General features: G+C 42.3%; 1 protein-coding gene across 1 annotated transcript in view; it reads right to left on the reverse strand.

Annotated features, from left to right (window-relative positions):
• LOC307026426 (reversion-inducing cysteine-rich protein with Kazal motifs-like) overlaps nucleotides 1–12,500 on the reverse strand; it is a gene marked incomplete at its 3' end in the record, with an annotated part of 38,271 nt that overhangs the window by 7,208 nt on the left and 18,563 nt on the right. The window contains exons 2-8 of the mRNA XM_079661813.1: nucleotides 10,458–10,516; nucleotides 8,637–8,711; nucleotides 2,481–2,517; nucleotides 1,390–1,475; nucleotides 1,247–1,294; nucleotides 881–914; nucleotides 31–228 (exon numbers count right to left, since the gene is read on the reverse strand). Of these exons, the coding sequence (XP_079517939.1) occupies nucleotides 31–228; nucleotides 881–914; nucleotides 1,247–1,294; nucleotides 1,390–1,475; nucleotides 2,481–2,517; nucleotides 8,637–8,711; nucleotides 10,458–10,516 (537 nt within the window). The remainder of the gene's footprint in view (nucleotides 1–30; nucleotides 229–880; nucleotides 915–1,246; nucleotides 1,295–1,389; nucleotides 1,476–2,480; nucleotides 2,518–8,636; nucleotides 8,712–10,457; nucleotides 10,517–12,500) is intronic.

Consider the following 12,500-nt stretch of genomic DNA (forward strand, 5'->3'; position numbering starts at 1 on the left):
GTGTGAGTGTGTGTTTGTGTGTATGCTCACTGTCTATAGGGCTCCTGATTGGGTAGCTCTTGGTGAAGTTCCCCACGCAGCCAATCAGCTGAGGGCTTTGGCTCTGGCAGTACTCTGTGACGGCGCTGATCTGAGACACCGTGGGCGTGGAGTCCGTCCTGAAGATGGCCTGACAGTACTCTCTGCAGGTGGTGTGACGCCCTGCGAAACCACAGCAGGTGGAGCCCACTGAGCACACACACACACACACACACACACACACACACACACACACACACACACACACACACACACACACACACACACACACACACACACACACACACACACACACACACACACACACACACACACACACACACACGATGATGATGATGATGATGATGATGATGATATTTGCTCTGCAGGTTAGTTTCTAAGCTCTACTCAGATTGTATTATCCTGGCTTAAAGCTGACGATAACACAAATAAAGAACATCAGAGAACTCAACAGGAAGTTACTGACCTCACAGATCCCCGCAGACAGCGCTGTGCTTATTTATTTATGTGCTGGACGGAGATATGAGATCAAGTGTTTGTAGTTTGGTTGTTTATTTTGCATGTGTGTGTGTGCATGTATGTGTGTGTATGTATGTGTGTGTATGTGTGTGTGTGTGTGTGTGTGTGTGTGTGTGTGTATGTGTGTGTGTGTGTGTGTGTGTGTGTGTGTGTGTGTGTGTGTGTGTGTGTGTGTGTGTGTTTATGTATGTGTGTGTGTGTGTGTGTGTGTGTGTGTGTGTGTGTGTGTGTGTGTGTGTGTGTGTGTGTGTGTGTGTGTGTGTGTGTGTGTGTGTGTGTGTGTGTGTGTGTGTGTTTATGTATGTGTGTGAATTACACTTACTTTCATTTTTGGTGATGCAGCTGAAGAGAGAGTTCTGGAAGAAGAAGAGAAAGGCTGTGATTTTTTTTAACAAAACAAAAAAACACTTGAAGCTGCAAAGACAGTGAAAATGAAAATAACATTTTAAAAATAAGAATAAAAAAATACCAGGAATAGAATGTAAAATCTAAATGTATAACATCACTTCACAATAGACTCTATATGAAGAGTTGCTCAGAGTAGGGACAGTGAGAGTAATCGGCTTTCTCTAAATGTATTTATGCTGCTTTTTATAGATGTATTGATGTGCAGCACTTTGGTCAGCTCTGTTGTTTTTAAATGTGCTGTATCAATAAAGTTTATTGTACAACATGCTGCTGGACGTACCTCTGTGTCCTTCCTGCACACTTTAGTGATGTCGTTTTTAGAAGACGCCTGCAGGAGAAACATCATTAAACACACAGAGAGAAGGAGTGAGCAGAACTGATGCTCCTGCAGGATGTATTTAATACAAGGTGTTCAAGAGAGACCTGTTTGCACTCCCTGCGGCATTCTGAAGAGATGGCCAGCTCGCAGCAGCCCAGCCCCACCCAGCCCTCCGTCTTCCTGGACACTCCTGCAGACCAAACACACACTGACTTAACAACACTCACACACACAACGGCTCAACGACACACACACACACATCGGCTCAACAACACACACACACACATCGGCTCAACAACACACACACACACATCGGCTCAACAACACACACACACACATCGGCTCAACAACACTCACACACACATCGGCTCAACAACACACACACACACATCGGCTCAACAACACTCACACACACATCGGCTCAACAACACACACACACACATCGGCTCAACAACACTCACACACACATCGGCTCAACAACACTCACACACACATCGGCTCAACAACACTCACACACACATCGGCTCAACAACACACACACACACATCGGCTCAACAACACACACACACACATCGGCTCAACAACACACACACACACATCGGCTCAACAACACTCACACACACATCGGCTCAACAACACTCACACACACACATCGGCTCAACAACACACACACACACATCGGCTCAACAACACACACACACACATCGGCTCAACAACACACACACACACATCGGCTCAACAACACTCACACACACAGGCTCAACAACACTCACACACACATCGGCTCAACAACACTCACACACACATCGGCTCAACAACACACACACACACATCGGCTCAACAACACTCACACACACATCGGCTCAACAACACACACACACACATCGGCTCAACAACACACACACACACATCGGCTCAACAACACTCACACACACAGGCTCAACAACACTCACACACACATCGGCTCAACAACACTCACACACACATCGGCTCAACAACACACACACACACACACACACACACACACACACACACACACACACACACACACACACACACACACACACACACACACACACACACACACACACACACACACACACACACACACACACACACACACACACACACACACACACACACACACACACACACACACACCGTACACACACTCATACACATACACATGAGTTACCTGGGAGAGTGGAGTTGATGCACGCCCACAGCTCGTTCTACAAGAGAAGAAGGGGTTAAACATGTGGAGTAATACGTCCTAATTAAAGAAGACTGTGCGTAAACATAGGGGTTGCTTTAAGGTCTGAGAGCATGCTGGTGTGTGTTCACAGAAGAGACCCTCCCTCAGATTGAAGCTGTGAACCTGAGCGTCTGTGTGAGAGTTCTTCAACAACACAGGGACAGAGAGGAGGAATGAAGAAGCTTTTGAAAAGTTATTCTCCAGAGTTCTGGCGGAGGAACAGAGGCGTCTGTCTGCAGAGTTTATGAGGCAGGAGATAAACAGGACTCCTGAGGGAGGACGTGACGGAGGGTCCTCCCCCACAGACACAGCTTTAATGTGCCTCTGATAAGATATATTATTCCTACGTGCTTCTTAGATGATCTGTGTTTTCCTGCAGGCCTGAGTTACAGAAACACAGCAGAGCAAGGTACCACACATATGCAATAAACACACATTACCTTTATATAACCTTGCAGTCCATAACTCATCATGATGTTAAAGACTAAACGGAGGTAACTGTCTTTAGATGTTCTCTTTAGGCTCTTCAGTTGAATTGATCTCTTTACTCCTTAGTGATGCTTTGATTGAGTGTTTCATTGGGTTAGCCTTCACAATCTGTGTAAATACAGAGTTTGACAACAAAAGAAATCTGCTCATCAAACACCTCTCAACAACATGTGACTGAATAAGGTCTCCCAGCTAGCGGGTAACGTTCTCACAACTTTGGCTAACGTTACCTATTGGTTCTAACAAGGTTTTAAAGAAAAGGTTTAAGGTTAACTAAGACATAAAGTTTGAACTGCAACATTCAGAGGATGTTTTCAGGATGTTGTTGAGGCCTGAGATGATTATAAAATGTTCCTTTCATGTGATATGTTAACAAAGGTGGAACGTTTTGCCTGCAACATTCTAAGGATGTGTTTTGGACGTTGTTGGGTAACACATTAAAGATGTTCTTTATAAAATGTTCCCTCAATGTTACTTGATAACAAATGAAGAACATTCTCCAAGCAACATTCTGAAAAAGCAGATATTGCATGTTTGCGGTGGCATGTGTGAGTTCCCAGCTAGACATGTTTGTTACCATTCGTTGTTCTAGGAATGTTTTCAGCGGGACGTTTTAGTTTGGTTCCCAGAATGTTCTTCTGAAAGGTAGGATAACGCTCTTTAAAAACATTCTTGAAATGTTTGGTGATAACATCCCAGCTAGCGGGGAACGTTCTCACAACTTTGGCTAACGTTACCTATAGGTTCTAATAAGGTTTTAAAGAAACGTTTTAATCTGATGTTCAAAGAACCTTTTTAGGATGTTTATTATTTCAAATAATGTTCCTATAAGGTTTAAGGTTAACTAAGACATAACGTTTGAACTGCAACATTCAGAGGATGTTTTCAGGATGTTGTTGAGGCCTGAGATGTAAGAAAGCGTTTTTATAAAATGTTCCTTTAATGTGATATGTTAACAAAGGTGGAACGTTTTGCCTGCAACATTCCCTCAATGTTACATGATAACCAAAGAAGAACATTTTGAAAGCAACATTTGGATAATGTTTTCAGGATGTTATTCTTTTTTTATAAAACGTTGCTGTTATGGCAAATATTAACAGGGTCATGGTCAGATTTAGTTCTAGAGCGCTTTAAAAAACAAAGTTGTTGCATTTGTTTGAAAAGGATGTTTTAAAAAAAATCTGATGTCACCACATTTTCCTTTTGAAAAAAACGAGCACGTAATTCATGATATTGCATGTTTGCGTCGGCATGTCTGAGTTCCCAGCTAGACATTGTTGGTTCTAAAAACATTCTGAGAATGTTACCATTCATTGTTCTAGGAATGGTTTCATCGAGAAGTTTTATTTTGGTTCCTAGAATGTACTTCTGAAAGTTAGGATAACGTTCTCTTAAAACATTCTTAAAATGTTTTGTGATAACATTGTTCGAACATTATACCCAAAGTGTTTTTGTTGTTTATGCACATACATATCTCTATTGTCATATGATCCATATAGTAACACTTAGAAAACCAAAGACAGACATATAGAAGAACGGACCGACTATGACTGCCCGTCCCTGAAACCCCTGTTAGTGTTTGTATGTGTTCTTTCTACTGTGTGTCTCTCTCCCTGCCTGCTGGTCTGCTCTACACGGCTGGGAGCAATCTCCAATCAACCACACCTGCAGCCTGCTCATCAGCCACCCTATGACAGCCTGCAGCCTGCACTCATTCCAGGCCGGATTGTTGCCGTGAACGGTTTGTTGCGTGCCGCTCTAGCTTTTTACCAGCATATTCTTTGACAACTTTGCCTGCTTTTGCCTCACACTGATTTGTGTGTCTCTCCCAGGAGGGATCCAAGGCCTTCCACACTCCCAAGACCAGCCAGGCCTCTCTACCCACCCTGGAACAACTGTTTCCCACTGCCGCCATAACCAACCTCCACTCCCAGCTCCCCTTTTCTAATAAACAAATGTTCCTTTCACCAGCTGATTCCGAGTCATCCTTTTACATGTGTTAATAGTCAAATTCTAATAGTTAAGTCAACTATGATAATCATCCTAATGACCACAGTGGTCAGTCCACTTACCCAGGAATTTAGAGTTGAACAATTACAGGAATATTATGTCTTCATGTTCAAATAATGTAAACATATTTTAGTAAATTGTTACCATAGAACATTTGCATAATTTCTTTAACACAAACCATGTTATCCTTCTCTAAAATAATAACATTCTGGCAACATAAACAATCTAACTTGCAGCTAGGTAGTTATCTACCTTTCAGAAGAACATTCTGGGAACCAAACAAAAACTTCCCGCTGAAAACCTTCCTAGAATAATGACTAACATTCTCAGAATGTTTTTAGACCCAAAAATGTCTAGCTGGGCTGTTTGCAGAATACATAGAGTTTACTAACTATTGTAAAACTGAAATACACTTTATTTGGATTTAAATAAGTTGCTAGGGTGAATACAACTGATCAAAATAGACTAATAGAGTTTCTTAGTAAAAATAAAAAGGGCTTTAGCCAAAGAGGAGCTAAAGACAGGCAGACATGAGGATCATTCTCATATTTAAAACAAATCGGTTTCATCTCTGCAATTTAAATTGATGTTTTCTTACACTGTGAAGGAAGCTGTCTATGCAAACTAACTAACTAACTAACTAAGTAACTAACTAACTGACTAACTAACTGACTGACTGACTAACTAACTGACTAACTGACTAACTAACTAACTAACTGACTGACTGACTGACTAACTGACTAACTAACTGACTAACTTGCTAACTAACTAACTGACTAACTAACTAACTCACTCACTAACTGACTAACTGACTAACTGACTGACTAACTAACTGACTGACTTACTAACTGACTAACTAAGTAACTAACTAACTGACTGACTTACTAACTGACTAACTAAGTAACTAACTAACTGACTGACTAACTGACTAACTAACTGACTAACTAACTAACTAAATAACTAACTGACTAACTAACTGACTAACTGACAAACTAACTGACAAACTAACTAACTAACTGACTAACTGACTAACTAACTAACTAACTAAATAACTAACTGACTAACTAACTGACTAACTGACAAACTAACTGACAAACTAACTAACTAACTGACTAACTAACTAACTAAATAACTAACTGACTAACTAACTGACTAACTGACTAACTAACTAACTAACTGACTGACTGACTAACTGACTAACTAACTAACTAACTGACAAACTAACTAACTGACTAACTAACTAACTGACTGACTGACTAACTGACTAACTAACTGACTAACTCACTAACTGACTAACTGACTGACTAACTAACTAACTGACTGACTTACTAACTGACTAACTAAGTAACTAACTAACTGACTGACTTACTAACTGACTAACTAAGTAACTAACTAACTGACTGACTGACTAACTAACTGACTAACTAACTAACTAACTAACTAACTGACTGACTGACTGACTGACTGACTAACTGACTAACTAACTGACTAACTAACTAACTAACTAACTGACTGACTTACTAACTGACTAACTAAGTAACTAACTAACTGACTGACTGACTGACTGACTGACTAACTGACTAACTAACTGACTAACTAACTAACTGACTAACTGACAAACTAACTAACTGACTAACTAACTAACTGACTGACTAACTGACTAACTAACTGACTAACTAACTAACTAACTAACTGACTAACTGACAAACTAACTGACTAACTAACTAACTAACTAACTGACTGACTGACTAACTGACTAACTAACTGACTAACTTGCTAACTAACTAACTAACTAACTGACTGACTAACTAACTCACTCACTAACTGACTAACTGACTAACTGACTGACTAACTAACTAACTAACTGACTGACTTACTAACTGACTAACTAAGTAACTAACTAACTGTCTGACTTACTAACTGACTAACTAAGTAACTAACTAACTGACTAACTAACTAACTAACTGACTAACTGACTAACTAACTGACTGACTGACTAACTGACTAACTGACTAACTAACTAACTGACTAACTAACTAACTAACTGACTGACTAACTGACTAACTAACTGACTAACTTACTAACTAACTAACTGACTAACTCACTCACTAACTGACTAACTGACTAACTGACTAACTGACTGACTAACTAACTAACTTACTGACTAACTAACTGACTAACTGACTGACTAACTGACTGACTAACTAACTGACTAACTGACTGACTGTCTAACTGACTAACTAACTAACTAACTTACTAACTGACGAACCAACTAACTAACTGACTAACTGACTGACTAACTGACTAACTGACTGACTAACTAACTAACTAACTGACTAACTGATTGGCTAACCAACGAACTAACTGACTGACTAACCAACTAACTGACTGACTAACTGACTGACTAACTAACTAACTGACTAACCAACTAACTAACTAACTAACTGACTAACTGACTGACTAACTGACTGACTAACTAACTAACTAACTGACTAACTGACTGGCTAACCAACAAACTAACTGACTGACTAACCAACTAACTGACTGACTAACTGACTAACTAACTAACTAACTAACTGACTGATTAACCAACTAACTAACTGACTAACTGACTGACTGACTAACTGACTGACTAACTAACTAACTGACTAACTGACTGGCTAACCAACAAACTAACTGACTGACTAACCAACTAACTGACTGACTAACTGACTAACTAACTAACTAACTAACTGACTGATTAACCAACTAACTAACTAGCTGACTAACTGACTGACTGACTAACTGACTGACTAACTAACTGGCTAAATGCCTGACTAACCAACTAACTAACTGACTGACTAACTAACTGACTAACTAACTAACGAACTAACTGACTGACTAACTAACTAACTAACTAACTTACTGACTAACTGACTGACTGACAAACTAACTGACTAACTAACTAACTGACTGACTAACTAACTTACTGACTAACTGACTGACTAACCAACTAACTAAATAACTAACTAACTGACTGACTAACTAATGTACTGACTAACTAACTAACTGACTGACTGACTAACTAACTACCTACCTGACAGACTGACTAACTACCAACCTAACTGACTAACTAACCTAACAACTAACTTACTTACTGACTAACTAACTTATTGGCTAACTACCTACCTACCTGACTAATTAACCAATCAACCAACCAACTAACCAACAAACCAACTAACTAACTAACTAACTAACTAACTAACTAACCGACTGACTAACTAACTACCAACCTAACTGACTAACTAACTTACTGGCTACCTGACTGACTGACTAACTAACTACCAACCTAACTAACTAACTAACTAACTAACTAACTAACTAACTGACTAACCGACTGACTAACTGACTAACGAACTACCTACCTGACTGACTAACTACCAACCTAACTGACTAACTAACTAACTAACTAACTACCTACCTACCTAACTACCTACCTACCTACCTACCTAACAACTAACTTACTGACTGACTGACTAACTAACTTATTGACTAACTACCTACCTACCTGACTGACTGACTAACCAACCAACCACCTAACTAGTATGATATACTGACCATGGGCTCGGGGCAGTAGCTGGGTAATCTCTGCAGGAGGTGCTTCAGACGAGACTCACTCTTTATAGTGGCCAGCTGCAGGACAAAACACACACTTTAGATATATATATTAGATATCATGCATCTGTAATAAAACATCTTATACTATAACGTGATGCGCCGTGCAGTCCCGGCTGAACAAAGACTCTAAACTCACACTTTAGATATCATGCATTAATAATAAAACACCTTATACTGCAGCATGATGCAACACACACACACACACACACACTAAACACAGTGTGACGGATAGAGAACATGTTCCTGTTGCAAAGGACAGACTGCAGGCCATGGGTCATCCACGTTTGTGGACACACACACACACACACACACACACACACACACACACACACACACACACACATATCAAATATCACAAACACTCATCTGCAGTCTCAGTGTTAGGAGTGTTCTCTGCTCTGAGGAATGTGTGCACTCTGGTCTGTGTGCTGTTTCGTGGGAATATGAAATAATGAGAAAGTAAACAGATATAAATCAGAGTGAAGAACATCAGCTCCTCTGCTGACTGACCTCCAGACACAGAGCACTCTCTCACACACACACACACACACACACACACACACACACACACACACACACACACACACACACACACACACACACACACACACACACACACACACACACACACACACACACACACACACACACACACACACACACACACACACACACACACACAGTGTTTTTGGTGGCGTTAGTGTAACGTTAGGGCTTCAGTTTTTATACCCACCATAGATGAACTATAAAAACACGCTATGTTCAAAGCATGATCAAACAGAGGTGGTGTTGGCAGATTTGAAGCCTACACTCTGAACCTGGTCCAGGGCAGGTTATGGAGATCCAGCCAGTCTTAGGTCACTTCCTGTTACGTCTCTTTAATCCAAACATCTATAAAAAGTAGCCGTCTATAAAAAAAAAGCCACATTCAGATCTGCACTGGATTAAAAACAGAACAACCATCAGGTTCTGTGGAGAGCGTATAATCATCAGAACCTCTGAAGGACCACTCATTTACTGGGTGTGACCCAACACACACACACACACACACACACACACACACACACACACACACACACACACACACACAAAGGCACACACAAAGGCACACACACACACACACACACACACACACACACACACACACACACACACACACACACACACACACACACACACACACACACACACACACACACACACACACACACACACACACACACACACACACACACAGAAAGACACACACACACACACACACACACACACACACACACACACACACACGTCATAGACACCTCCATCTTCATCACTTTCTCTGTCCCTCTTCTCTCTTTTATGTCTCGCTCTGTGTTCTGTCTCCCTGCTGCAACTGAGTGGTGTTGTCAGCCAATCAGAGCACAATACACACCCTCTACCCCCCCACTTCAAAAGAGGAGCGAGGGTTTGAACTCTGTAACGCCTGTTTGTTTCTGCACAGAAAAACCTCTTTAACGACCAGAAAGAACCAGAGAGGGGGGGGGGGGGGGGGGGGGGGGGGGGGGGTGGCGTCACCTGCTCCCAATTCAGACTTTCTGAACTTCAAAGAGCGGAAAACTAAACATCTTTACACCACTCCCCTCCATTCAACAGGCCGAGAGGGAGTGTGTGTGTGTGTATGTGTGTGTGTGTGTGTGTGTGTGTGTGTGTGTGTGTGTGTGTGTGTGTGTGTGTGTGTGTGTGTGTGTGTGTGTGTGTGTGAGAGTGTGTGGGTGGGTGTACCTGGTCGCAGGCTTCCTTGCAGGGGGAGAAGTCTGCAGCATGCTGGCAGCAGGAGGGATCTGCACACAGAGACACACACACACATATATATTTAAAGCTTTAAAGTCATATCATGTTTGTCCTGAAGGGGGCGCTACAGGGTCAGGGTTCATCCTATGGGGAGAGGAACAGTCAGTACAACATGTATAGTCTTTTATTAGACATTAACATTGATTAATGCACAGAAATTAAATCGTTATTTGCAAACAATACATTATTAACACACATTTGTTGATTTAGCTCATTAAGAATTGATTGTAAACATAGTCACACACACACACACACACACACACACACACACACACACACACACACACACACACACACACACACACACACACACACACACACACACACACACACACACACACACACACACACACACACACACACACACACCACAGACCAGTTTACAGTAAGAGACCTGGCTCAGAGTGTGTGTGTGACACTTTAACACACAGACGCTGAGCCAGGAGCACACACACACACTCACATACAAAACTAAATTGTGAAATTGTGATAAACTCCCATGATGCACCACAACAACATGGTGTACATCTGCCTGTTTAATAACACGTGTGCGACGTGTCTGTTCAAACATGAAGGAGATTGTACAACACAGCTGGACACACCATCTTATCTGTGTTTGTGTGTGTGTGTGTGTGTGTGTGTGTGTGTGTGTGTGTGTGTGTGTGTGTGTGTGTGTGTGTGTGTGTGTGTGTGTGTGTGTGTGTGTGTGTCTGACACAAGAACATCTGGACTCCATCACTTTGGCTGTGATCCTTATCTTCGACACTGGAAAGTAGAGCAGGCTGTGAGTTAGCCAATAGGAGTTGTTTAATCTACACCAGTGTTCCTGACCTACTCTGAGTATGTTCCTCTGTCGGCAAACGTTCTGCCCTGAATGAACTGAGAACACACAAATGCACGCACACACACAATGGCAGGTGACATAATAATGTGAGGGTACAGTATGAGGCCCCGGCTGCTAATGAGCACTGGCCTCATTCCTCAGTATAAACTCCTCCTCTCACACACACACGCACATGCACACACACACACGCACACGCACATGCACACACACACACACACACACACACACACACACACACACACACACACAGAATGTGTTGTTTTAAGCGTCTCAGTCTAAGGCGCTGTTTAAACGAGAAGGAAACGGGTTGTATCCAGTTCTCTATGGTATGGACGGTTCGTTCACACGAGGCCGTAACAGATCCGCGGAAACGGACCCCACAAACGATAACGGGTTCCACGGTGGATAGATCTGCGGACGGAACGCTCTGGGGGGCCAAACGGCTCCGTGTTTACGTCCTATACGATCATTAACGATGAAGCCATAGCCCCGCCTCTCCCCACCTCTGCTGCTCACTGCTGTACTGACCATGCTACAGATGTTAGTGCAAACTCTCCAGCTCCTCGACCACAACCATCAGCAACAAGTGGACATGGAGAACTACATGAACTACATGCTGCTAAATCCACCGCGGAGAATAACCAGAAGGGCAACCAGGCAACCATGACAACCATGCTTGGGGGTCTTCTTCGCTGCTTTTGGTGTATTTATTGGTGCAAGTACAGCGCCACTTACAGGCCCGGCATATGTACTCCAGCGCCTCCAGCGGATCGAGCGCTCTCGTGTGGACGGACACGTTTCTTGAGCCGTATCCGTGTGGACGGAAAACTTTTTTGATATTGAATTTGGTTTGTTTGCGTTTCGTTTGCGTTCCCGTGTAAATGGGGTCTAAGGTGTTGTTGTTGCTCTGTGATTTCAGGAGGGCTATGAACACACACTCTTTTTACCCCCGGTGTTCAGAGACACCCCCCACAGAGAGACAGACCCCCTGCTGACTCCCTTATCTCTGGGGGAGCTGTGTGTGTGTGTGTGCGCCTGTGTGTGTGCCTGTGTGTGTGCCTGGCCTGTGTGTGTGTGTGTGTGTGTGTGTGTGTGTGTGTGTGTGTGTGTGTGTGTGTGTGTGTGTGTGT

Source organism: Notothenia rossii (genome assembly GCF_949606895.1).
Source record: "Notothenia rossii genome assembly, chromosome: 12".
Lineage (NCBI taxonomy): Eukaryota > Metazoa > Chordata > Actinopteri > Perciformes > Nototheniidae > Notothenia > Notothenia rossii.